This window comes from Zeus faber, assembly GCF_960531495.2.
Source record: "Zeus faber genome assembly, chromosome: 13".
Taxonomy (NCBI): domain Eukaryota; kingdom Metazoa; phylum Chordata; class Actinopteri; order Zeiformes; family Zeidae; genus Zeus; species Zeus faber.
Genome location: NC_137198.1, coordinates 25,389,101 through 25,416,821, shown reverse-complemented (window position 1 = coordinate 25,416,821; position 27,721 = coordinate 25,389,101). Strand labels below are relative to the sequence as shown.

At 42.5% G+C, this 27,721-nt stretch overlaps 4 protein-coding genes across 4 annotated transcripts in view; 2 read left to right on the top strand and 2 right to left on the bottom strand.

The window, feature by feature from the left end:
• Positions 1-6,641, top strand: part of rock2a (rho-associated, coiled-coil containing protein kinase 2a) — a 42,861-nt gene extending 36,220 nt beyond the window's left edge. Inside the window, exons 25-32 of the mRNA XM_080012383.1 lie at positions 321-512; positions 609-777; positions 891-961; positions 1,544-1,632; positions 1,715-1,793; positions 2,598-2,865; positions 3,415-3,628; positions 5,340-6,641. Coding sequence (XP_079868509.1) covers positions 321-512; positions 609-777; positions 891-961; positions 1,544-1,632; positions 1,715-1,793; positions 2,598-2,865; positions 3,415-3,628; positions 5,340-5,343 — 1,086 coding nt within the window. The 3' untranslated portion in view covers positions 5,344-6,641. The remainder of the gene's footprint in view (positions 1-320; positions 513-608; positions 778-890; positions 962-1,543; positions 1,633-1,714; positions 1,794-2,597; positions 2,866-3,414; positions 3,629-5,339) is intronic.
• Positions 6,642-6,795: 154 nt separating this feature from the next.
• On the bottom strand, positions 6,796-12,025 carry slc66a3 (solute carrier family 66 member 3). The gene is made up of 7 exons (XM_080012955.1): positions 11,830-12,025; positions 10,352-10,434; positions 9,375-9,444; positions 9,185-9,242; positions 8,516-8,636; positions 7,442-7,483; positions 6,796-7,177 (listed from the first exon to the last, which is right to left on the bottom strand). The coding sequence occupies exons 1-7, from the start codon at positions 11,973-11,975 to the stop codon at positions 7,083-7,085; spliced, it is 615 nt and encodes a 204-aa protein (XP_079869081.1). The 5' UTR covers positions 11,976-12,025; the 3' UTR covers positions 6,796-7,082.
• A 1,381-nt stretch (positions 12,026-13,406) lies between these two features.
• On the bottom strand, positions 13,407-14,421 carry cimip5 (ciliary microtubule inner protein 5; the record flags this gene model as incomplete). The annotated part of the gene is made up of 3 exons (XM_080012075.1): positions 13,407-13,628; positions 14,055-14,094; positions 14,204-14,421. The coding sequence occupies 3 exons, from the start codon at positions 14,419-14,421 to the stop codon at positions 13,407-13,409; spliced, it is 480 nt and encodes a 159-aa protein (XP_079868201.1).
• Positions 14,422-16,607: 2,186 nt separating this feature from the next.
• LOC307239043 (CAP-Gly domain-containing linker protein 4) overlaps positions 16,608-27,721 on the top strand; it is a 50,540-nt gene continuing 39,426 nt past the window's right edge. Inside the window, exons 1-4 of the mRNA XM_080012258.1 lie at positions 16,608-16,655; positions 24,175-24,333; positions 25,677-25,816; positions 26,061-26,154. Coding sequence (XP_079868384.1) covers positions 24,189-24,333; positions 25,677-25,816; positions 26,061-26,154 — 379 coding nt within the window. The 5' untranslated portion in view covers positions 16,608-16,655; positions 24,175-24,188. The remainder of the gene's footprint in view (positions 16,656-24,174; positions 24,334-25,676; positions 25,817-26,060; positions 26,155-27,721) is intronic.

The following is a 27,721-nucleotide window of genomic DNA, read 5'->3' as shown; positions in this document are numbered from 1 at the left end:
TATGAATTGCCTAGGGAATTACTAAGGGGATCCCAAATTTTCATCATTATCTTCTCGAATCTGATCAAAAATGTCATCCCATATCTCATGCTTACCTGTTTTTTTGCTTCACATGCTAGGCAGGACAAAAGCTTTTCTTTTAAGAACGCACTAGATATCGGTAACAATATTTCAAGACAAACCCAATGAATTTGCTTTGTAACTAAATCATGAATCATCTAGATGACCACAGATGATCTTGGGCTCCAGATGATTACACGTGGACTCTACTAGACTGTGTATATGTGTGTGTAAAAAGTAAAAGAAAACCCTCTCGTTAGGCGGTTAACAAGCTGGCGGAGATCCTCAACCTCAAGGAGCTGCGCGGCGGAGGCAGCCGGCGTGGCAACGACACGGACCTGAAGCGGAAGGACAAGGAGAACCGGAAGCTGCAGCTGGAGCTGCGGTCAGAGAAGGAGAAGCTCAACAGCACCATCATCAAGTACCAGCGGGAGATCAACGACCTACAGGCGGTGGGTCTCCCATCTCTTGTGATTCCAAGGAGGTTTTTTGGGGGTTTTTTTGGACCCGTCCTTTCTGTTTCTGAGCGTGTTCTCTGTGACGTGCAGCAACTGGAGGATGAGAGCCAGCTGCGCGTGGAGCTGCAGATGGCTCTGGACAGCAAGGACAGCGACATCGAGCAGCTGAGGAACCGCCTGCAGTCGCTCAGCGCTCAGTCCATGGACTCGGCCAGCGTCTGCAGCGGGCCCGACTTCGACACGGAGGACTCTTACACAGGTTAGCGCCGAGCTAACCGTGTCTGGATCCGTTTCCAGCAGCTAGAGTTGCTGGAAACAACCGGAGCGGTGTGGATTGCCGAGAATCTGATGTTTTGGCTTCTTTGGTTCTAGAAACGAGGCTGGAGGGATGGCTCTCGCTCCCCGTCCGAAACAACACCAAGAAGTTTGGATGGGAAAAGAAGGTATGGGGAAAGGAAAGATGGAAGTTTCAGTCCTCTGTCAAATGGGGGTACTTACACCCCTAGGTGTACTGCAGGGGGTACGCTGAAAATGTTGAAAAATGTATTACTTTTAAAAGATATCGGTTCTATGTAATATATATATATTTTTTTAAAGAGTACATGGCTTTAATGTCAAAAACAACAGTCATGCAAGATAGATAGCTGTATAATTTCTTTCACCGTGAGTTTTGAGAACCGGGCAAAATAAAACGCTAAAATGTCAAAGGGGTTGAAATGCAAAACCGAAAACATTGAGAGCGAAGGAGAATCCATGAAAAATAAAGCAAAGCCAGGAACACCAAAGTTTTGTGAGGCACAAGCCTGTCTTTCTCATTGAATTGTACATATCTGCACCACATTTTTTAATGTTTGCTTCTTTTAGGACATTTTTGGCTGCGGTTCTCTGGCATTATTACTGAGCAGAAGACAAACAAAGTGGAAAATATAGTGGAAAATTTACCTTGTTCTACTCCAACCTCTGACCAGCCAAAAAAAATTCCTCAAATGTCGATGAAACGTGGACGTTGTTTTGTGTTGTTGCAGTATGTCGTCGTCAGCAGCAAGAAGATTCTCTTCTACAACAGCGAACAGGACAAGGAGCAGTCCATCCCCTACATGGTTCTGGACATAGAGTGAGTACAGTACAGCGTGAGACCTTAATACTTGATGGGAAAGGACCAGACGTGTTGATTCAAACACTTCTCTCTCCTGCAGCAAACTCTTTCACGTGAGGCCCGTCACTCAAACGGACGTTTACCGGGCCGACTCCAAAGAGATTCCCAGGATATTCCAGGTCACTGTCCCCAAAATGTCTTTGGTGTGTGTGTGTGTGTGTGTGTGTGTGTGTGTGTGTGTGTGTGTGTGTGTGTGTGTGTGTGTGTGTGTGTGTGTGTGTGTGTGTGTGTGTGTGTGTGTGTGTGTGTGTGTGTGTGTGTGTGTCTGCCGCCGACTTAGGAACAGGCAAGCAGAGTGAGGTGCACTGTGGCCGCCCCCCACCGTTACGCAGTGTATACAGTGCGGGGAGGGAAAATAAATACAAATAGACCGATCTGGCGAGTGGGTGCTCATGCTCAACGCGTTTTATGAATAGGTGTGTGTGTTCAGTGTAATGTATCTCATTTAGTGTAATCTATTTACCTTAGTGTTATTGTAACGTCATGAAATGAACAATTCCCGTATTGTGATGCACAATTTGGTTGCTTTAAGGAAAGGAAGTCAATTATTAAGAAAATAAGACCTACATTTCTTTCGATATTAGATCAAAAATATCTACTAGATTTGTATTTTTGTGGAAAACTACAGTAAACAGAGGTTACAAAGTCATTTATATATTTAAAAAATAAACAGTTAAAAGATGTCATTCATTTCGTATGAAACCAGTTGAATAGGGACAGGTACTTGACAACTGCATGAAGAATTTTATAAGTGCGTGTTTATAAATAAATAAATCAATTAATATAGGTGGCAATAAGCAAACCTGCTGGACATCATAAAAACAGTCGCTTTCAAGACATCAAATTCTCCCAGTCCTGCTGTCGGCCAGTCTTTATTCACTTAGCTTCTCTAAACAAAACAATCTAAATGTCCCCCGTTCCAGATCCTTTACGCCAACGAGGGCGAGAGCAAGAAGGAGCCGGAGTTCCCCGGGGAGCCGCTGCCAATCGGGGAGAAGTCCAGCTACATCTGCCACAAGGGCCACGAGTTCATCCCCACGCTCTACCACTTCCCCACCAATTGCGAGGCCTGCACCAAGCCGCTGTGGAACATGTTCAAGCCGCCGCCGGCCCTCGAGTGCCGCCGCTGCCACATCAAGTGCCACAAGGACCACATGGACAAGAAGGAGGAGGTCATCACCCCCTGCCGAGGTGGGCGGAGCCCGCCGCAAACCCCCTCCACCCGCTTGGGGGATCCCCCCGTAGTGTTGAACTAAAGATGTGTACCGTGATGTCATTGTGATTTGACCTACGAAATTAGTATCATGCACTGAGGCCGATGGAATTCTGGAGTGTCATAAAAATGACGAGGAGAGACATACAGTACATGGAGGTTATGAATGTAACTAAATAACACGGTGAACTTCAGACTATGCAAGGGCTTTAGAAAAAACAACAGGTGATACACTGATCACCGTTCTCAGCATAGTCATTAAGAAGTGTGTTCACCAGGGTATGGTGTAATGAACCAGAAAAGAAAAGTCTAACTGACCTGCAGGAGATCGACCGACAGGTAGCCGTATATTATTTGGACCAGCAAATACTGGAAAACTGCCAAGTACCAGTGGGGTTCTTGCATGCAAACTCAAGACATCTGCCTTTTATTCGCCTCTCTTTCTCAACACGTGTATACTGGTGCTTTAATACGTGGAACATTTTATAAAAAAAACTCATTACGTTTCCTGTCGTCGTCCCCCCCAGTCAACTACGACGTGTCAACGGCCAAGAACCTGCTGCTGCTGGCCATGTCCCAGGAAGAGCAGCAGAAGTGGGTGAGCCGGCTGGTGAAGAAGATCCCCAAGAAGCCGCCGGCGCCCGAGCACTTTGCCCGTTCCTCGCCGCGTGCCTCCATGAAGGTGCAGCCCAGCCAGTCCATGCGGAGGCCCAGCAGACAGCTGCCTCCTGGCAAGAGCAGGTGAGGAACAACCTCCAGGACCTCTAAGGTCACGGCTTAGTTTAGTATCAGGAAGCTGTCCTTAAAGTTTCATGAGGGTGTTAGCAATGCTAAGATGCTAGCGAGCACAATGTTGATGTGAGACTGAAATGTAGATGTGGACTTGTTTTTCCCTCTCTATAGGAGCTATTTTGTGATTTGACGTCATATTGAGGCTTCAGCACAGATTACCCCAGAGAATTTTAGCAGCTGGCGGATTTTCTCTTTTCTATCCTCGCAGAACTCGAGCATCTCTGAACGTCCTGAATGTTAAAGGTCTCCGATGACGACGAGTTTCTTTGGGAGATGTGTCGGGTCACACTGCTTTGAAAACAGCAAGTCAGTCCCTTAGGTTGACAAAATATTTACATTCTTCAATCAAAGTTCATCTCATTTTTCAGATTACTTGACTTTGAGCTCCAAGACTGGCACTGGCTGTTGGATGAGGTCGATGGCGATTGTTTGTCTCTTCATTTCTGATGAGCACCCGGGGTGAAAGACTGCCGTGTGTGCGGTGCAGTGCAGTGGCTTTGACTGATAGTAGCAGCAAGACTCCTCGAGACTCCATCCCAAATGTAGCACGTTGTAATGAATTAGAATTTGGAAAAACTAATGAGTTCTCTGAAGTAGGAACCGGGGCCAGTTTCCAGGGCATGGTTGAAATGAACGACGCTACAAGTAGTTTTGGCCGACATCGGCTGACGCCGTGGACAAATGTTGGAGTCGTTCTGGAGATCAAGACTTTAACAAGAGATAATTGACCTCAGGAAGTGCAAAGACTCTCAAGGGGTGTAAGCATTTGTCTTGAAAAAGAAATTGGAAGACGTGGTTACGAGCAATGGGAAACAGAGGAAACACTTGAAATCATCATTTATTCAACAAAAATACTTGATCCTATGGCTCATGTTAATTTCCTTATGTCAGTTATATAGATAGGTACATAGCACTTAAAGTATTAGTGTTCTTTAACGGGATTAGGTTGTAATCTAGAATAGTTAATCATGTCCGAACAGACAAAACTACGGCGGGAACTCAAAGAATACATTGGAGGAAAGTAGCAAGTCTGCCGCAAAAATGTCATTTGAAGTGGTGTCACTATCTGGGCTCATTAAAGCGGTCATCCTTTGGGAGGTCCAGTTTAGCGGCTCGGCTGGAACCTTCCTCCCCCTTTCACCTCAGCCCCCGCAGGTCCAACGGCTCCCAGACCAGGGGACGAGACGACAGCAGCGGCGGACATTGGCACACGTCATGACTGCCAGCGGGCTTATTTTACCCATAGACGTTCCCATGTGAACCCCCGAATGCGTGCGTGCCCTTGTTTACACCTGAAAACCCACTCTCTGTCCTTTGTGTTTTTTGACGCCCCATTGGGAGACACGTGGTGGTTTTGGTGGTGGTGGTGGTGGTGGTGGTGGTGAAACGAGCCAGTATCCTTGAACCACCGGGTGTTCTTAGCGGTCGAAGATGTGGATCGTTTTTTTGAACTTTCAATAGTGTTCAAAATGTAATTGCTCAAAAAAAATGGGTCTGATGATCCCAGTCCTTGCTTTCCAATACATTGGTTGTCTTGGTTGACAGTGACTATAATAAGAACACAACGATCCACATTCCACTACGCTCCTTATCGCACACCGATCATCTGGCATTAATCTAACATTCGCTTTCTGCTTCTCTCTCCCTCTCTCTCTGACAGTTAACCTCGCTTGGAAGTGCGGCGTTTCCCCCCCCCCCCCCCTTCCTCCCAAATAAAAGACAGATGGCACCCCGCCCCCCCAACCCCACCTCCTCCACCTGCTTTCATATCCACATGCTGATACGACCCCACCTCACACCTCCAGGCCCATCCTGTGTGAAGGCCTCATGTTCATCCACTGGGACCACTGCGTCAAACTCACCTCCACTGATGAAGTCTTATGGAGGGGGCGGAGGGGCAGAGCTTGTTCACACCAGGAGAACTCTCCCGAGAGGAAAAGAAAACTTGCACTTACCTCAACGCGTCTTCACCAGTACACACTGTCGATCCAAGTCGCAATGCGGGTCCAACTCGCAAACCGAAAACCGTGGCCAAAAAATAAAACCGGGGGAGGGGGGCCCGTCCCCCCTGAGGGTCCAAAGAGGAACGCCAACGCAAGGAAGTGCAATTACTCTGATGACCTGTTTGGCGAAACCGCAGCGGAGGTTTCCCCCGAACTCGCTTCTCTATCACCAACACACAAACTCTCGCTGCCTTTTTCACTCACGTTTATCGATGTTTGCTTCTCACCACTGCACGACTTTCAGGTGTTTTTGTTTTTTTGGCTTGAGAAACAAACATGAATAGTAGAGTGGCCCTGTCGCAATCCCATAAACTCACTTTTACCAAACCTTGTAATCCGTAATGAGGGTAATGTTTACTAAGTATAAGGGCACACCAATTTTTTTTTTTTTTTTACTTTAGGTGATTGAATGTATTTCTGCAGCATTTCATGAAATAGAAATGTTATTATTTTTCCCCCTTTTTTGAAATCTACTTGACTGAATCTACTCTGAGAAAACACATGTGCTGCCCCCGACAGGCTCATTTTGAGAAAGCAGTTCAGCAATTTTAATTATTCCTAGTGACAAGAGACTAAAATATGCAACATTATCACAAATGCTTAATGACTGAAGAGCACTATAGAATCAGTATCAGTTTTCTTTAAAAAAAAAAAAAAAAAAGATGTTTGTCCTGATATTTTTGTATTAAAAGTAACCAAACTCTTAGCGTGGGCACATTGTGGTGTGTGTGTGGAGAGCAACCCCTTTGTGTTTTTTTGGCATTTTTCTTTGTGCTAATTGTTCTCCATTAAACCAAGCAGCGTGTTTTATAAATATACACAGTATCTATTTTACATGGCATACGACGCACATTGTATATTATTTATACTGCCTTGTCCACTTTGTATTTAAGGGCGCAACATCCAGATTTGCATGTCTGCTACCAAACACATTAGTTAACACTTTATCAATAAAGACATGGATGTGCCTTTCGCTCTTGATTATTTATGCGTGGCTTAAAAATAAATAAAAAGTTTAGCGTAAGCATAAACCTTGGAACACTAAATGCCACCGAATTCCCGGAAATGCGAAGGTGCTAATTGAGTCCCCAACGTAAATCTGTTTGACAAGAAAGACATGGTTTTATTGACAAGTTGGTTTGGTACATATACAAAATATATCCAAAAATACAGTACTTCCTATAAAACCCAATCAGAGCAATCCAGTCACCGGGCGTATTTCTACAACCTGCTTATTGATCGGAATGTTTCTATGTGGGAGGTAACAGTCAGGTACAAGAAACACATTTGAGTGACTATCACAAAGGGTTTTTTTTGGGGGGGTTTTTTTGCATAAAACTGTCCCAGTCACTTTGGTAGAGGTATTGGGGAAAAAAAACCTCAGTTATTCCTGATTCCACTTAATCGTCTTTCTTTGAGCTGCTTCTCCTGTAGTAGAGCACGGTGGCCAGCACCCACAGGTTCAGCAGGGTCATGGCGATGAAGCGCACCATAACTGGGACAAGGAGACGGGGCGCTTTATTTTGAAGCATATTTAAGAATAGAATTGGTTTTGTAAATAACAACAAAGGTTTGTCAAGAGCATACAGATGATGCTGTTTATACCATGCCTTGAATACACTTACTTGCAGATGGCAGGAATAATAAAGATATCAAATTCAAAAGCAGTTACTTAAAACTTGTGAAGGAATGACGCCCATTGAAAATTGAGTTAGTACTTCGAACTTTTATTTTGAAAGCGCACCATTGACTGACTCACCTTGCATGTCTCCGCTTGTTGCCATGGTGGTGTAAATCCTCGCTGAAAAGATAGACACTTTTAATTTAAACATATCCAACTCCGATACATACACAAAGCTCACCAAACCCCGAGAGCCCAGTAAATATTCCTATTCATCACGAATATAACTATTTATTGGTTCATAATAATCCTGATGACTTCAAATGGGTGCAGACATGTTTCTGAAGTCATTTAAAATACTGAGCTAAGCAAAATAAAAGCCTGTTTGAACGATCTAAAACTTCACATCATTGCAACCATGATAATTTGAATTTAGTCTCACTTAATTCTACAACGGCAACATGAAGCAGAACCTCACACCATTTATAGACCGTTTAGTTGTGAAGGCCCGAGCCCTCATCCTTCAGCCTGATCTCAAAGCAAGGATTCAAGAGACTCGTGAGAAGATCCATTCGAGCTCCTCGAGTCTCCTTGATGGTCCTTTGCAGTTTCCCAGCCTCGTTTTCCGGATGCGTTTCAAACTGATTCAATGAACCAGGTGTAAAATGCATTGCAGTCAGACTCATTTGTCATTCTTGTCTCCTACATTTTTTTGAAGGGTATTTGTGTGGTGCTTCTCTCTAATGTTCAGGCTCCTAAGATGTTGTACCGCTTTGAGGTCTATGACTTTTTTTTTCTTTATTCAGAAGTCCTCAGATATGGAGGGGACCAACCCTGTGGCGAACCAGTACACATGGCCCTCATGCCACTGCCTTGACTTCTGTATTGAATCCACTGAGGTCTTGCATTCTCAAAAGCGCTGAACTGCATATCCATTGCTTTTGGAGCCATCAAATGAGGTGTGATTGTTGGAGAAAACAATGTGCCGTCTAATCTACTAATCGCACATTGGATGATGAGGCTTGGAGGACTAAGCAAGGTGGATCTGTCGGTCGTCAAACTAAAGAGGAACCAGAGTCTGCTTTATCCGCCAGGTCAAAATGTTCAAAACACCCCGCGCGTGCCAGACAAAGAACTGTGCAAGACAATCTGGCTGTTACTGTCCGGGTTCCCCCTGGGGGGTGGGGGTTTCTACTGATTCAAAGCGCTCACCCAGACACGTGTAGGACGCCATGGCCCAGGAGAGGGCGCTGACCTGAGCGGAATCCCTGGACCTCCACAAGCACTGCAGCTGGGCAAACTTACTGCCTGCACTGATGAACGTACACAGGCTCTGAAAAGGGAGCGCGGGGGCGCAGGTTAGAGCGTTACCGATTCCAGGATGAAAATCATGACACCACCAGCTTCAGTATCCTTTTTTTTCCCCACAATAGATATTTTGGCATTGCCAATTCAGGATATATGCTTTTGGTTCTACATCGGCACTTGGGGAGAGCGATCATGTTTCAGGAATATCGGCTCTCCAACTAGATATTCCATTAACCGGTGTCATGACAATAGAGCTGTCACAATGGAACATAATCGTGGATCTTTGTGGAAAAAGTGCTGGATTCCATTGTGTTTCCATCCAAGTTTAAGGGACATAAGCCTTAAATGAGTAGCATGCTTATTTGACACATTTCATCAGTGGAGTTGAGGAAAATTAACAGTCGACCCACATTTTAGGTTCCAATGTTAAATCCCACATGCCACATGCCACTCAGACGTGTGGTGATGTTGGTGACTTTAAGGGAAAACCTTGTTTTGCCAAGCCCTTCCTTGAAATCGTCAACAAATGGTACAAAAGGGACTTTTGATGTGGGAAAAAAATGAGAAGCATACCATAGCCAGGTCTATGACCCAACTCTGTACGGTGAGCAGCCTCCAACCCACGACAAACCTGAAGGCGTCACGTTAAGGTAGAAAATATGAGCGTACGCGTAAGCCACAGTTAAGCTCCTAACTTCTGGTCATTAAAAAATAAAAATAAAAAAAATGTATTGCCAAGTTAAAATCATATGTGGATGGATACACCATAGTGTAGAGGGCGCTCTGCCACAGGTGGTTGTTGTAATGCAGGATGAGCAGCATCAGGACGGCATCTGAGAAAAAAATGGCCAGATAATGACTCATTCAAAGAGCTATTTATTCAGTAGAAAAACACACAAAATGCTTAGGTACAGGCCCTTTTAATGACAAGCTATGAATGACCTGATACCGTCTGGGTGATAAAGGTTGGATAGTGTCATAATTATAGTGTCACAGCAGCTCACCCCCGAAATAGGCAATAAGTATTTATTAAAATTTAGGAGAGAAAAAATGGCAATATGTGATAAACCCTAAGATGAACTATACAATAGAAATATTGGAAATAAATGAATAAAACGATAGATTAGCTATAAACAAAGGAAATGAACCAAACAATTACATCATAAACAAAGAATATGAACTTACATAAAAAAAGGCAAATAAGCCTAATGCAAACACACAAACAGCAAAAAAAAAAATGAACCTCAAGATAAAAAAAGAAGGAATAAAGTATTACTACTAGGATGCATGAAACCACTTGCCAAGTACTTTGTCGTTAATTAATCCACCAGGAATAGTAAGTAACCTTACCCGTCGCATGTATTTATCTACAAAGGATTTGTCATATTTGCATTTAAACCAGTGAGAGGTCCAGTCCATCTCTCTTAAAAAGGTGTGGTTGATGAGCCGACCGTTCCTTTCTGTATTTGTTTGACAGTAAAGTCAATTACAGAATGGGCTTTGACTAACTGTTTGACATTGCACCTACTATGTACATTTGCAATGTTTTCCGAATCGGGGGGGGGGGGGGGGGGGGGGGCTCAATTATCCACTACTAACATATTACTGGGAGGTTACCATTTGTGAGGTAAAGCATTCCTATGTCGCCAACTCCCCCCCCCCCCCTAATGCATCCAAAAAAAAAAAAAAAAAGGTTTCGTGAGTCGGGGTGATGGCGTCCGTGCGGCGACGCGGGCTCACCTTGAGCGATGAGGATGGGGTACTCGAGGTACGTCGGCGCCGGGTAGTCGTAGTACATTTGGTAGGTGACGAAAACCACGTATCTGGAGGAGGGGGCGGGCGAGCCAGGCGGGTTACACACACACACACACACACACACACACACACACACACACACACACACACACACACACCCACGCGCCGGCGAGCTGAGCGTCGGCGCGGGCAAATCACGCGAAAGGCTTTTGAAAACCCAAACAAACGGCAAACCCAACAGACATGCCCGCCGCCCTCCGCCGCCCCCCGGCGCCCTGCGGCTTGGGGAACGCGTCGGCGGGGCCACACGGACGGACACGGCATGCAGGCGCCCCCGCTACGGAACGCGCGTTCACCAATTACAACCAAGCCGTCGACCATTTTCAAGACCGCCGTAGATCAGTGTTTTTCAACCGTTATGCCACGTGGAAAATGACTGAACATCCCATAAAAAAAACAGTAATAATAATAATAATAATAATAATATTTTTTTTTTTTTATAATGGAGGCGAGCTTTTGTGTTGCACGGTCAAACTTGCAAGGCCGCACTCGTTCGTCAGAGGAGCGGGTCGATCAGGGCCAAGCTTGACGGGGGCCCGTGAGAAGGAAGTGTTGGTCGTGGTCCCAGTTCAACTCTTTGTTGGGATCCACTCGCGGGAGGAGTCGCTCGGTGGAACCAAGTCGCTCCGTTTCCACGACGGGGGGCACTTTTGACGTGTTTCTGGTGGAGGGTTTTTTTTTTTTGTTTTGTTTTTTTGTTGCGTGGTGGCGTGGGATCACGTCGTTGTAAGGGACGCGCCGTGGCAGAAACACCGGTTGTGAAAACACCGCCGCGGGCGGCCCGTGGAGCATGCACGGTCCCGCTCTTCGTCAGAGCGTTGCTCACCGACACGGAAGCGGAGTTGGACCGCAGCAGCACGGCCACTGCCAGGCACCGTGGGGTGGGGGGGGGGAGAGAGACGAGACGCCGTCGGTTATTCACCCGTGCGCGAACACACGACGGTAAACCATGCCCTGTTAGGAGGTTACGGAAGGTTAGCCCGCTCGGCCCGGCGCCCCGATTTCCACCGGAATTCACATCGCGCTGCAGGAAAACAATGTTTAGTGGAAACAAGTTATGGTACCAGGGTGGAGGCGGGTGATGGCGTCACTTTTTGTTTTCGCCCCGCCGCAGACGACGACGCTGCGGCTTTAACGCAGCTTGCGTCTGGTAGCTTGAAACACTGGTTCCTCGTGATTTGTTTCCCCTTCTTATAGCAAAACTGAAAGGGTGGTCACATTTTCTTTCGAGAGAAAATGTAAAAAAACAAAACAAAAACAACCTAATAATAATAATAATAATAGAATAAAATAAAATAAAAAGATGTGTTCCTACTTCCTGGTTCTAACCCTCAGAAAACCTTCGAAACCTTCAACATAAAGAGAAAATTAAAAATAGTAATGTGAATAAATCCGAGCCCTACCCGAGCAGCTCCAGCAGCAGGCTGTGGAGGCTGACTCCCCTGGCGGACTTGGCCCGCATCAGGATGAAGATCTGCGGGAACTTGAGCACCATGCACGCCAGCAGCGTGGTGAGGTTGGCGACGTGGAGCACCGTGTCGGCTTCCATCGCCCCGCTCGTTGGAAGTGAAGCGTTCGGACCTCAGACCCCGGGAGGCAAGGGTGGAGGCAGGGGTGGAGGCGGGGGTGGAGGCGGGGAGGGAGGGAGCACCCAGATGCTGCCGCCGCACGGATCACTTCCGCACCCCTCTCCGCCGGCTCCACGGCTCCCCGCTGCGGGAACGCCGCCCCCTAGTGGACGGTCTCCCGCACTGCGTCGACGTCGCCTTGACTTTGCGTTCAATTACATTTTGAAGTAAATGTTGAATGAAGACATCTTTACAGGACTTTAAAGAATACTGCTTTAAAGTTATTGTAGAACATTTTCCTGACATGCCTCGCAGAAATAATGAGGGGAAAAACTGTGGTCGATCAAATACGATAAGTTGACAGAATCGTGCGAGTCAAAAAGAGAAACAAAATATTGTATTTACAGAGAGAAGTGCTTGTTAAGCTGACTATGAACCCAATATGGGCAGGTGGTGGGTACGCTTAAGTATATAGTAATTACATAAGTACATAGCAAATACCGCATCGTACTGCAATATGTAATGTTAGTACTATATTGTATTATATATATATATATATATATATATATTGTATCATACTATATAGTATATTGTATAAATATTTCTGTCTATAGTCTGGTGAAATAGCAGTGTGGTAGTGAATATATTATATTAATAAAATAGTACAATTAATGAAATATTATAATAATATCAGCAATCCTCATAACAACAACAATAAGGTTAAAAGTGCTAATTTCAATAATAATAACAATAACTTTAGTAGTAATAATGATGGTACCCCACTAATAATAATAATAATAATCATAATAATAATAATAATAATATAAATAAATAAACAAACGATTCAGCAAAGCAGTACTGACAGACATGAATCTGGGAATTAAATGTTTATTGATATTCACACAGGGGGAAGGAACTCGTAACAGCATCAAACAATGTTATAGCGAATGGCAATTCAATTTGTAAGATACACTGAATATCATATGATATATGATAGTATAACAGTGTACATGTGATCTAGTCAGATGAATCAGAACTACAGGAAGTACATGAAGGGAAAGAAATTATATTTTCTAATTATTTCATCCTATAGTGCAAAATGATAATTTTGTGTTTTCAAGCATTGTTAGGTATTCTTCATGCCTTGCTAGAAACATCCAACTGTCCGGATATTAAATAAGTATGCAAGCTGAAGAATTGCCTTAAATAAAGCTAAAAACAAACTTCTTTGGAAAACTCAGCCACAGTATAGTTGCAGTGACGGTGTGGTTAACGATGAGAAATATATCACTTTGCTTTGCATTCATATAAAAAATAAAAGACCTGTCACATAACTTTCTGACCAGATAACAACATGACAGTACAAAAATAGATATTTTTTAGAATTGATATTTAAAGATGGAGGGAGGGACTCAGCTGGGGAGCATCTCCGGATCCTGCTTGGCCTTGTGGTGGTGGTGGTGGTGGTGGTGGCAGCTGCTCCCGGCCCAGAGCAGCAGCCTGTCCATCTTGACCAGCTCCCTGCCCAGCGGCGTGGCCAGCCTGCTGCCCAGCGCGTGGCTGGCCGTGTTGGGCACCCGGTCGGAGAACAGGGACACGTGGTCCGGGAGGGGTCTCTCTGGCTTCAGCCGGCCCTGGAAAAACACAAATAAAGAGAAGGGAAGTTAAGTCGGCGTAGACACGTTCACAGAGCAAGGCTTAGCTGCTTGAGTAGGAGCCCGTAATCCTGCTTCACACCAGCTGTCGGATGTGTATACGCACTTGGTGTGAAGCACGCTTTATACTGTAGGGCTATTGAAAGAATACAATTTATATTCGATTTAATCTACATTACAATCATATTTTCAGCCATAGATGGTGATGCATTGACCTTCATTTTGCAGATGGTTATACGTTTACAGTCCATGTTCATATTCTTTCAATATACTGATAAGTGGATTGCATTTTCCTTTGTGTTTCATTGTTTCCTACAATAAATACAATCAATGCATTGCTCTTAAATTTAATTCTGAAAAGACTTATTTGATGTGTATCGGACGGAGAAAAACGTATCGTCCTACCATCTGATCATAGTTCTTGAGAAAACTCCAATTCTTCTCCCTGTGAATCCCAAGGCAAGCAAGTGAAACCAGCGTTATTAAAAGAAAACAAAAAAAGTTGAATTATCATGTTTGACAGCTGTTGAAGCAAGTTGACCTCACATATTTACCATTCCCTGACCCCTTTGGCCTCTGTTTGCACATAATCCCTCCATGCCTGGTCTTGTTTCACAGGGTCCAGTTTGTCGGGAGGATGCACATCTGGCTCGTTGCTGCGCGTCCTGTGCGGCTTCTGCACGGATGCTGAGTGCAAGGTCCTGCTGGGCCTCGGACGTTCCGCGAGCCTGTACCCCGCCGAAGTCGCTCTCCTAACTTTCTCAAGTTCCATTTGCGGTTGCCTGTGATGCACTAAAATACGTATATACGTATTCAAATAAAGGGAAAGCGTAGGTAGTGAGTACGTTCGCGCAAGAAACTGGAGCGTGTGTGAGAGCAAATCAATGCCGGTGTCTCTGTTTGTCCATCGTCTCCCCGGGAGACCGTGGAAGAATCGTGAACGAGTCGTGCGCAGCGAACGATTCTTTTAAATGACTCGACTTCCTGGGATCGACTCTGTAACTGCCGTCCGGCTCACATGAACACCTTCCCCAGGCTTTCTCGTCCACCAGGGGTTCACGCCTATCGAAAAAGTGTATCATCCAACCATGTCGTGAAAAGCGTTATGGTTTTGTTTCGAAAGGGGTTTTCACCACGCATGGTGTCACTCGGCAGGAAGCCGGAGAGTCGCTCGGCTACGGCGCTGAAGAAGATGGTTCCTCTGACACTGGGCACGGCCATGACAGGAATCTTCTCAGATCCCTCCTCCTTGGTCATCCATACCCCTTCAGCATGCCACCGTGCCTGGGCAGACTCCCCCCACCCCTCCTCCAGACGACCTTTGAAGGCCCGCCAAAGTCGCAGGAGCACCTTTGGGCCGTTCTCATAGAGCTTGGAGGGAACTCCGCTGGGGCCTGGTGCTGAGCTTGCCCTTTCCACCACCACTTCCACCTCGCTCCGGCAGAGCTCCTTCAGGTTGCACGCTGTCGTTGGGTCTGGTGGTGATGGCGGTGGCTGAAAACGAACATCAGATGAACTGTCCCTCGTCTGATCTATATAGCATGGCTTTATAGAAAAATACAGGATTATATAGGGGTTGCGGCCAGTAAGTAGTCAGTAAGGCTTTAATGATAGTAGTTAAAATAAATAAACAAACGAACAAACAAACAAACAAACAAACAAATAAATAAATAAATGAACAAATAAATAAACAAATAAATAAATAAACAAACAAATAAATAAATAAACAAATAAATAAACAAATGAACAAATAAACAAATAAATAAATAAATGAACAAATAAACAAACAAACAAATAAACAAATAAATGAACAAATAAATAAATAAACAAATAAATAAACAAATGAACAAATAAATAAATAAATGAACAAATAAACAAACGAACAAACAAACAAATAAATAAATAAATGAACAAATAAATAAACAAACAAATAAATAAACAAACAAATAAATAAACAAATGAACAAATAAACAAATAAATAAATAAATGAACAAATAAACAAACAAACAAATAAACAAATAAATGAACAAACAAACAAACAAACAAAATAAATGAACAAACAAATAAACCAACCAATAAACAAACAAACAAATGAATAAATAAATGAACAAATAAACAAACAAACAAACAAATATATAAATGAACAAACAAACAAATAAATAAATGAACAAATAAACAAACAAATAAATAAATGAACAAACAAACAAACAAATAAATAAACAAACAAATAAATAAATAAATAAATGAACAAACAAACAAACAAACAAATAAACCAATAAATAAATAAATAATTCAAACATGCAATATGCAATGTAAAATAACATTGTGTCAGCATTTTTATGTGAACTAAGTGAAACTGAAGTGCAGCTTTTTTCTTTTCAGTTTTCTTTCTGACTTGTCCCCAATTTATTTATAAAAATATATTAAAGTTGACAAATATATAATTCTAAAAACATGACACTATTTCCATTACATTCGCACTCTGCCCAATACTATTCAGCTTTTCAATTTAAATAATTAATAACAACAATACGGTAACAGAGCAGTTAATTGCGGTTTCGAGACGCTTCTTTTGCACTTTTCCTCTGGAGGCTTTGACACCCGGCCCGCCCGCCCGCCCGTTCTCTGTCCCGCTTGTCCTCACGGGGTGGCGCGGGGGGCTGGAGCCCCATCGCAGCAGAGAATTGTTCGTATTTTTCGAGCTTCTAGAGCTTATTGTGCGTATTCAGCGGGTGTCATGGCATTTCACCGCATATATATGTCTGTATGTGAACTTGAACTTGAACCCTCGACGTGACGTTTCAAAACGGGTCTTTTGAAACGTTCTCGGGACGTGACACGACGACCTGGCCCTCCGATCCGGACGGTGGCGGAAATGCGCCAAAACGCTTTTTGACAGCCGCTCTTGGGACCGCGGCGCGAAGAAGCCCGGGATCAGCTGCGGGATTATTCCGAGCGAAACGTCCTCGCGATGCGGAGTGTTTGGGAGCGAGCAGCAAAGCCCAGGTAATGCGACGCGTATATACGAGCTCATGTGGTTTTTCTTTTAAAAAAAAACCACAATAATAACTTCACATTTTCCTCAGTCATTTATTTCGCGGGCTTTGCGGCAGTCGTCCCAGCGGCCATGCAGCAGAACAGGAGGCTCGGGCCATCGCACTGCATCTGGCCAACTAAATTCCATCGCATTGTAATTGAACACTTCTCTAAAACGGATAATTATCTACCTGTCAATATAACTGATAGACAATCATAAATAAATATGAATGTGTTAAACGCCTGTATTTGCCTGGATTTTTACTTTTTTTTTTTTTTTTCCGCCCAGCTGACACGACAGGTTTTATTAGCTCAATGATAGGTGTGCTATGTTTGATTTCATATCATGTAATTTTATTTTATTAAAATAACAAATCACCAGTATATACATTTAGAATAAAAAAAAACAATGACACGTGAGTTGCTCCTTTCCACAGTCTTTAAAAAAGATGCAAATATAGTGTAGTGACAGGGAGTGGACTTGCCCCAAGTTCACTTGCCCAACTGACCTATCATACTGTTACTAACATACTGTTTACATATCATACTGTTACTAACATACTGTTTACATATCATACTGTTACTAACATACTGTTTACATATCATACTGTTACTAACATACTGTTTACATATCATACTGTTACTAACATACTGTTTACATATCATACTGTTACTAACATACTGTTTACATATCATACTGTTACTAACATACTGTTTACATATCATACTGTTACTAACATACTGTTTACATATCATACTGTTACTAACATACTGTTTACATATCATACTGTTACTAACATACTGTTTACATATCATACTGTTACTAACATACTGTTTACATATCATACTGTTACTAACATACTGTTTACATATCATACTGTTACTAACATACTGTTTACATATCATACTGTTACTAACATACTGTTTACATATCATACTGTTACTAACATACTGTTTACATATCATACTGTTACTAACATACTGTTTACTTATCATACTGTTACTTACATACTGTTTACATATCATACTGTTACTAACATACTGTTTACATATCATACTGTTACTTACATACTGTTTACATATCATACTGTTACTAACATACTGTTTACATATCATACTGTTACTAACATACTGTTTACATATCATACTGTTACTTACATACTGTTTACATATCATACTGTTACTAACATACTGTTTACATATCATACTGTTACTAACATACTGTTTACATATCATACTGTTACTTACATACTGTTTACATATCATACTGTTACTAACATACTGTTTACATATCATACTGTTACTTACATACTGTTTACATATCATACTGTTACTAACATACTGTTTACACATCATACTGTTACTTACATACTGTTTACATATCATACTGTTACTAACATACTGTTACTAACATACTGTTTACATATCAAACTGTTACTTACATACTGTTTACATATCATACTGTTACTTACATACTGTTTACATATCATACTGTTACTAACATACTGTTACTAACATACTGTTTACATATCAAACTGTTACTTACATACTGTTTACATATCATACTGTTACTAACATACTGTTACTAACATACTGTTTACATATCATACTGTTACTAACATACTGTTGACAAATACTGTACAAATGAGAATAGCCTGGATTGCCGTGGCTGTATGGCCGGCAGAGCCAGGCGACGCTCATTTGACGAGCGCAGCATCCGGGGGGCAACATGTGCTCTTACAAGAGCATTTAAGTAGGCGGGAGCATTCCCAGCAATCACTCTGTAGGCCAGCATAAGAGACTTGAACTTGATGCGGGCGGCTACAGGTAACCAGTGGAGCTCCATGAGCAGCATATGATACTGTTTACCTAGCATACTCTTTACATATCCTACCATTTACATATCATACTATTATATCAAATAGTATCATACTACTATGTCAAACTGTTAAATATCAGCTATTTACCTATCATACTACTATGTCAAACTGTTTACATATACTATTTACATGGGAAATTGCATATTATACTACATATAGTACTATTTACATGTCATACTACATATACTATTTAAACATCATACTACCGTTCATACTGTTTACATATCATTGTTTACCTTTCATACTGTACCTCATGCTTTTTACACTTTTTACCTTTCATACTAATTACAGTACATATCATTTTGTATGACATATACTATTTATATGCACCGTTCTATGAAATGGTTTGAATGTCATGCTATTTACATATCATTTTAGACATTGTGCTATTTACATGTTATTATATATAAAAGCTATTGAAATAGATTTTGCCAAGGACCCTGGGTACATATCCCTGCTATATCAAGGGACTAATTAGTTGTCCCCTAAAAATAGTTTAGCATCCCAAAACTAGTGCAGAAAAGGTCACCTTACTTATCCCAGTCTTTTAAAATTGTCGTATTTGATGTGTTGACTGGCTGACATTCCTGTCTATTATCACTCTTTTTTTTTTTTTTTACATGGTGATGATGTTTTATTGAGATAAAGATAATTTTTGTCAGTGATTCAAGATTCAAGAGATTTATTCGTCACATACATATACATACTTATATGCAGTATCAAAGTACAAATTGCACAAATAACATTACAAACGCAATTTCAACTGTAAGATCGTCTAGAGAAATTAGTAGCTGTAATTTTGTGTTTCATTGCATTAGTAAGGTGCTTGGTGCCAAAAAACAGTATTCCCTCAATTCAGTGTTTTGTACAATTACCTTTTGAATGTAACCGGTCTCATGATGGTAGAGGCTAGAGAGGCTTTATTTGGGGAAATGGAGACATGCAGTTCCATCCAACTCTTCCATGTAACTCAGCGGTGAATGGGATAATGGTCCTATTGAATATTGAATCAAGCAGCGCTTGACTACACTGGGTGTAGTGGCACCAGCCAGTTTGGGCATTAGAGCTGCAGTAATGAAATTTGAATAGAATTTGAATATTTAAATAGAATCACTATTCGAACGCTGAAATTTTCATTTGATTGTGTATATATTTTTGTAAATAAATAATTGAGTAAAAGTGTTTTGGCTAACGTTAGCAAATCAATTCACTGGTGATGAGAAATAAAGTTACACTTAAATTCATCCAGTTTGTTGCACAGTAAATGCACATTAGAGAGAAATTTTCCCGGTAACGGTGTTCAAAGTTGGTGGAGACGCACTGGCGCGTTTCCCTCCACCGGCGTGTCACTGTGTGTACAGGGGAGAGTGTGCCTTCGACCAGAATGTCCAGTAATTCCACAGATGTGGTGATGAAAGTGGGAAATAAATCCGACCATCCCAGATGGAATGTCCTCAAGTGCAGAGGTGACCAACCACTGACCCACGGACCGTGCCGGGCTGCGAGACTTTTGCCACTGGACCGTGAGAACAAGGGCAGGATTTTTTTCAGGCGCGATCTGTGATCTGCTCCACAGCTCCACAGCAGCAGGAAACAGAGTGAATTAAATACATCTAGAGTTTTTATTTGTTTTGTTTGGAGAAACGATCGCTTTGATCGGAGCTGGGGAGATGCATGACTGTGCATAACCTCCCCCGTATGAATTTGAGCTTACAATTTTTTTTATGTATTTGAATGTTAAAAAATATAATGCATACAAATTTTAATGTGATTATAGAGGAATACCTGTGGCCTTAATGGGCATACAAAATACCTACATAATAAAATGCAGACATTTTAGTGGACGGTACTAAGAGGCACAAGACAATTTTCTTGTTTTAAAATGTATAAATGCATGATACACTTCTAAGTATGTGACAGGACTGAGTGAAAAGATGCCACTACCCTTAGCTTATAGAAAGTGACCTGTACAGCACAGTCTTGGTGTAGTAAGTTGTTAGCTTTGACAGATTTGTCCAGCAAACCACACGAGGCAATACAATGGCTATCAAAGGCTTCAACCATATACATTTTGATTGTTGTGGTTTTCAAAGGTAATTTCAGGGTTGAGTGGAGGAGTACATTTTGAAAGAGAGGACTGGAAGTCATTGGATAAAGATTTGCTTGTCACACTGATGACCTGGTTCCTGTGCTCTGCTTTGTGTAATTGTACCAGTCAGCCTTAGTGCCAGTACATCTTGCAGTTCACCATATTGTTTCTATTGCGAATGGATATAGAGTTATGGAGAAATCCAGGTTTTTTTTTTTAAATCCTATATGTCCAAAGCATCTGTCAGTAATGCAATTCAATGTGTGGCAAGTTGTTTAAATGTGGCTAGGAATTGAGCAGGAATTTTCTATGTTGGAGTGAGATGTTATGCTTAAAGTTCTTTTTGGTTTTGTTTGTTATTTTTCCTGGTATTTCCGACACAAACAATTTGGTGGCAATCAGTTTTTCCTGAGGTGGAACTCCAAAGGCTTAATATATATATATATATTTTTTGTTGTTTGTTTAGAGAATGAATTAATTGATGTAGATTTAGATTTGTAGATATTTTTTTCCAGTTTGTTTAAATATCCACAGAGATGGATTTAAGTTCAAGACAAAGCTCTTTTAGCTTCTAGCCAACCACTCACCCCTAACAAGCAACTCATCGATGACGACCATAACTTCCTGATATTTTCCATAGTTTCCATTTTTGTTGAGTGAGTGTGACTCCCAGATGGATTATAACAATGGCTTAACGGTTGGAGGTTAAAACAGTAATTTGGTTTTACAATGGTAAGGAAGTGGAAGTTCATGACCTAGTTGTGAAGTGTCTTAATTTGAGGCTTGTAGCTTCTTCGTCTCCACCTTTGTATCAATATACTGTATATGGTCCAGGAAACTTTGCGTCTCTTTCTTTCTTCGGTCTGTGAGAGAAACGACTAGCTCTCAGGTGAGGTCTTATAATGGTTTTATAATTAAGAGCATGTATGCAGGGGTGTACAAACAAGCTATATAAAGTCAAATTTGGTGGCTAATGTCCTTATATAAAATGTCTTGAATCACGGAACAAATGTCAATATTTTAAGCTGGTCTTAAAGTGCAATGTTTTATCCGTGGTCCTTCACTAAAACTGCATATTGGGCAGTGTCACGGGAGAGGTCATGTCCGTGAACATAAATAATTCTGGACAAAATATTTTGAATCACTTTCCAGTTCTCACATCCTTTGAGCTTCCAATTTATATCAAAGCACGAGCGAATGATGGAATCGTGGTCAATCCAAACTTGGGGCCTGTTTGTTAAACTAGCCCCAAGTTGTAATGCTTGGCAAAGCAGGTCAATGACCTCTGATGCCTACGGTTCAGGGAATTTCCCATTTCATCAGGAGACAATGTGGTCCCAAAAAGTGTTGCCCCAGTATGTAGCGAGGATACAAATCAAGCATTGACATACAGTATACCACTGAATAGAGATGAACACAAAATTCTGTTTACAAGGTCCTGCCCGGTTGTTTTACTTTCCATCCTAGAGCAGAATAGGCTTCTTTTATTATGGCCAAATTTATCAGCATGGTCCATAGGGAGATCCAAAGCACATGGTGGACTGCTGATCCTTGTCCCTGCTGGATGTTAGCGAGGCAGCCTCACGCTCCAAGGCGTTGAGCTGGTGCTTGGAAGAGAGTGATTGAGCCCTGCCTGTCACCCCGCTGCTCCCTTCACATAATGTTTGCATGCACTGTCACCCTACAGCTGCGCTCTCTGCGTAGCGAGTCATGCCACCGATGGCTTGCCAGATTAGATGGCGGGTAGGGAGGAGGAGGGAAGAGGTCAATGGCATGGCAATTGAGAGTGACACTTCAGCAGGCTTAAGTCAGGGAACTAAGAATAGAGTGTCATTTTAGAATCCACAGTGCTGTAACCAGCAGGTAACCTGGGAGGCAGAAGTGAGACTCGGAGGGAGTGTTTGGCGGCCAGACGGCAGTCAGGGCCTGGTTCGCGTCTCTGGTGGTCGACCTGGGCTTCGGCTGGCTGGGAGGCTCTCATGGAGATCAGCGGAGAAGAGGATAAAGGGGAGGACGACAGTGAGTGCAGGCTGCTCGCATGGCGGTTATTGGTCTGGACGTGGACTTTCCAGGCACAAGACCTGTGTGTTTGCTTCTAGGTCATTCTGTCTGTCACATCTCTCAGAGCCCACAAGCAATTGTACTGTTTAAGGGTGCTCCGATCAGGGTTGTTGGGACTGATCGCTGAAAACAGTATTGGCTGATACTGATCACAGGGTCCATTTGAAGCCTTTTATTTATTTGTTTGTTTGTTTGTTTATTTGTACCTATTTACATTTTTTAAACTACTCTTAACAACATTGTATATTCAGTATTAAACTTAAGAGATTAGAAAGTATCATGAATTGACAACTGTTTATTTATTGTCAGACAACAGGTGCAACATATTCCATTCTCTCTCAAGTGTAAAGGTTTGGATTTAGACACCGTTTACACCTGGCATTAACATGCGTCTTTGGTGATGATCCCAAGTGAACAGCTCTAATGCTAGGTGTAACCAGATTCAATGCTTCCTCAATGCGGTTTGAGATCCGATCGCTCAGACCACATTAGGGGGGATCTGGGCCATTCCTTTAATGTAAATGCAAATGTGTCCTGGGCCACATTGAAGGATTGTCTACTCAACTGAGGTACATACCCATCGCGCACCAACGGCGTCAGGTCGGGAAAGTCTCCCCATTACAGAAGTGCAGGGTTTATTATTTACAAGTATTATCACCAAAACATCCGTCTTTTAAAACATAAAGTCCCATAGCAACAGGGAGATGTGCGTGACACGGCATGGGACACACAGGTTTTCTGTTTTGTTCATTCCATTACACATTGATCGGCAAGGTCCATAAACTTGGTTTTGTTGAATTTAAAAAATATATATTTATTATGTTTAATAAAAGTAGGGAACAACTTGGGACCAGTGTAGCTCTATGCCTGTTGCTGATTAGGGCAATCAACGAGCAACAGGTTAAACCCCCACCCCCCCCCACACACACAGGAGAGGAGCCCTCATCATGAACTTCATAGACTGTTCTATCTGCTCTAATCAAGGCTCATAATATCAACTTTACGCAATTGCTAAGGATTGGTTCTCAAATATTTCTTGTGTGTAAATATCTTCTAAAAATCCTCCCAAAACTCTTCTCAAATTATCTATCTTAAGGTATTCAGTCAAATTGGTATATTTGATTTTGTCAATATCCCCCAGCCCTGACAGGCCTCTCCCATACTCCCACCACAAACCCTTGTTAACCACAATGGGCCTTTTTTAAAGTCACCAAATATTTTTTTTTCTTTTTTCCCCATTTAAATCCTCCCCCATCTATCGTCACGCGTCGGCGTAATTGGATCTGGGTCGAAATCATTCGGTTCTAAAAAGCGCTCTAAAACCTAATCCACAGTCGGCCTAAATCGCACAAAATGCCAAGTGGTTCTGGTTACCGACGTCAGAGAGCGGTGGTGTTTACTTTTCACCATCTCCTCTTCTTCCTCTTTCCTTCCTTCCATCCTCCCTCCCCTGGCACAGACCCTGAGGGGGAGATGACTAAGGAGGATGTCCCGGAGCCTTCTCAGGGGGACTCCGTCCTTGGCCATCACGCAAGGCCGTCTTCCCATCAGCCCGAGCGAGGCCTGGAGCGGCCCATCGTCCACCAGGTGGCAGCTGCACCCATGCCCTCCGACTGTGGTGAGCCGGCACATATTTCCATATATACACACACACACACACACATTCCATTCTGCATATATTAATGTGTATAACATTAACCAACTTAAGGTGGTCTCCTGGCTAGAGCACGACATTTGAAAGAAATAATTGCGATTGCGACAATTTAATTGTCTATTTTTGTTCATTTTATTTTTATCTTTGATGTAGATGGATACTTTGCAGAGAGGGAAATTGCGGTGTCGGAGCAGCTCACATAAAAACTATAGGCGATAATAATTATAATAATAAAGTAATATGATAAAAAATTCACCAGAAGATGTAAAAATTTGGCGATATATAATAAACGTAAAAATTAACAAACAATCAAAATAATCATTGAACAATAAAAATGTGTCATACAATAATACAATAAACCTAATAATAAACAATAAAATTAAACCCAAAAATTCATAAACAACAAAACGGAAACTGGATGTCATGTTTATTTTTACAATAAACAATAAATTGTCAAATCAATTTGTCTTTTTTATTCATTTTATTATTAATTTTATTATCATCTATTATATATTTTGATACTATTACAGTATGCGTCTATAACTAACTGTGTAATAACACACACTTTAAAAAGAAGAGACACTTATTGTCACCAAACATCAGAAGGTGAAACTTTGGGAAGACGTTCAAAATAATGAATAACTTAACTTTAGCTACAAGGCTTAATTAATAAATTATCCATGGGCTTAGCTTAGTGGGGCCTGCTTTGAGCAGCTCCAATTCACTCTTTTAACACACACGTGCGCATACTAGATCCAATTAGTAAATCAGAAGAGTTGAAATTCAAAAATGTCAAGAATAAGCCTATAGGTGACTTTGGTGTTTTTATTATTTTTGTTCGACTCTTTCTGTTCCGCGCTATGAAGACATTTTCATATTTTTGCTTAATTGCCCCATACAGAATGTATATACTGTATGTCTTCATTTATATTTGATAGATAGATATATTTTTTCAAAGCCCCTAATCACCTCAGTGCATACGTTTTACAGGATTCTCTTTACAGTGGAAGATTATTTATTGGCATCTAAAGCAAAGCACTCCACTGTAAGATCAGTCATTTGGGTGAATTGTTCTCACCGATTACCACTCTGCTCTCACTCACCCACGCAAGTGTGGGAACCGACTTTGTCAGGCGATCTTTTCCTCTTTTTAATAACCGCCGGTTATTGGAAAATATATTTAAACTTGTAGTTGGCGCTTGTGCAATTCCCCCTCAATTCCCCCCTCTGTAAATTTCTTTCTGATTCTGAATACCCACGTTGAGTAGATATTTTCAACAGATTTTTCGTAAATGTTCCACTGCCAGAATTCACCTTCTTCGACCCTAGCGACCCCCAATGCCGGGAGGTCCTGCTGGACCCCAACACCACCGTGCCAGAGCTCTTTGCCGTGCTCAGACAGTGGGTGCCCCAGGTCCAGAAGAGCATCCACCTCATCGGCAATGAGGTGACTTTCTCATTCCTCCTACTCTGTATATTTATTCAAAAAGGAATCGGGAAGGTAGAGCCAACACCCACTATTTGCCCTACAGCGAATATGAAAAGCTTCTTAGATTGCATATGTCGCCCCCGAGTATTTGTTTCCGAGTGAAGGCAAAAGAAAAAAAACAGTAGTGGCTGCTTTCTTCAATAAGCTGGTAAATCCTTAATAGGTCTTTGGCTTCACACTTCAACATCTTTCCATTGTGCAGATCCTTAAGAGAGGCTGTGGCGTGAATGATCGGGATGGCCTGACGGACATGAGCCTCCTGCACTACTGCTGCAAGGCCGGAGCGCCGGGCATTGGTCAGTATCCACAACACGTAAGCACAACACTGGACTGGATGTTGGGGGTTCAGGCTACAATACAGTCGCAACTACAATGTTTCCTTACCTTTGTTTTCTTCCACGGTACACTTTTTACAATGAAATAATCCAACAGTACTATATACTGCTAACCTACTAAATACTGTTGGAAACATGTAGAACTGTGTTTGTCATTATGGCCTAGTAATAGCAATGCAAGACTTGCGAACAAGTTGTAGCGAGGGCTGGGTATTGTTTAAATTTTTTTTAACTGTACAAGTACATATACCCTCAAAGTTACACTGATACCAATAGAGTACTTCCTTCGTTACCTTTTTTCCCCCTACTATACCCACCATCTTTATGGAAGTATTCAGTTGCGTAAAATGCCACCACTCCTCCCCATCCAAATGAATTTTACACAAATATATTTTGAAAGTGTTCAAATTATTGAGATCAAAACCTCCTTCACTGTTCATATAGACACCTGACTGCTGTTTAAAGAAAGGCTAGAAAAATTGTGAATCTATCCTTTAACAGAATGTAGCTGCTGCTGCAGTAGTGAGCCAATCACATGTCGCAATAAATCTCAAAACGCTTGTGGTGATTTGTTGGCTTGTAGCTGCTGCGCTAGTGGGCCAATCACACCTTAAATTAAATCGAAGAACTCCTCGTGTTCCCTGGCACTAGGTTATGCTCCTCTGGGCCGGACGGGGGGTTGCTCCGCGGGCTTCCAGCTTCTCTGGGAGGCCGGGGATCTTCTGTGGCTGCGGGGTGGGGTGCTCGGGGCTTTCCTGCAGCTGTGTGTGTGTGGGGGGGGGGCTTGGATCGCCATTACATAATACCGACCTTATACAACAGAACCAATTGGGATAAGTCCTGTACACTCACCGGTGGACACTTCACACACGTACCCACATACATACAGGCCACCGCCTGTATGTATGTGGGTACGTGTGTGAAGTGTATGTCCGGAAATATGGACAATTACAAAGCGGCATCTTACAATCTGCGGAGGGCGGTGAAGGACGCTTAACGGACGTACAGGGAGACTGTGGAGCTACAGATGGAGCGAGGGAACACCAGACGCTTGTGGGAGGGGCTGCAGACAATAACAAACTACAAGAGCAGCTCCTCCCCAGCCACGAGTGTAGACGCCTCCCTAGCCAACGAACCCAACTCCTTTTATGCGCGGTTTGAGTCTGGCAACAGCACCGCTAGCTCGCCGGCTAATGGAGTTACACCGCTGGGGATCAGTGCGCACTCTGTGTCCGTGCTTGACGTCAGGAAGGCTCTGTTGCGGGTGAACACCAGGAAAGCTGCCCAGATGGCATATCTGGGCGAGTACTGAAAACCTGTGCTAGCCAGCTAGCTTGGGTGTTCACAACAATATTCAACTGGCTGAATCAGTGGTCCCGTCCTGCTTCAAGAGGTCCACTGTCGTTCCTGTCCTGAAGATCGCCTCTCCTGCCTGCCTGAATGACTACCGTCCGGTGGCCCTCACCTCGGTGGTCATGAAGTGTTTCGAGAGGCTGATTAAGGATTATATCTGCACCTCCCTCTCCCA

Bases quoted from the DNA above. Each gene is read 5' to 3' on its own strand.
- slc66a3 (XM_080012955.1), bottom strand. From the start codon at position 11,975: ATGGAAGCCGACACGGTGCTCCACGTCGCCAACCTCACCACGCTGCTG. The intron at 8,637-9,184 runs GTATGCTTCTCA...CTCCCTTTTCAG, and splicing joins GGGTCATAGACCTGGCTATG to AGCCTGTGTACGTTCATCAG. The intron at 7,484-8,515 runs GTGAGCGCTTTG...CTATCTTTTCAG, and splicing joins GGCGTCCTACACGTGTCTGG to CGAGGATTTACACCACCATG.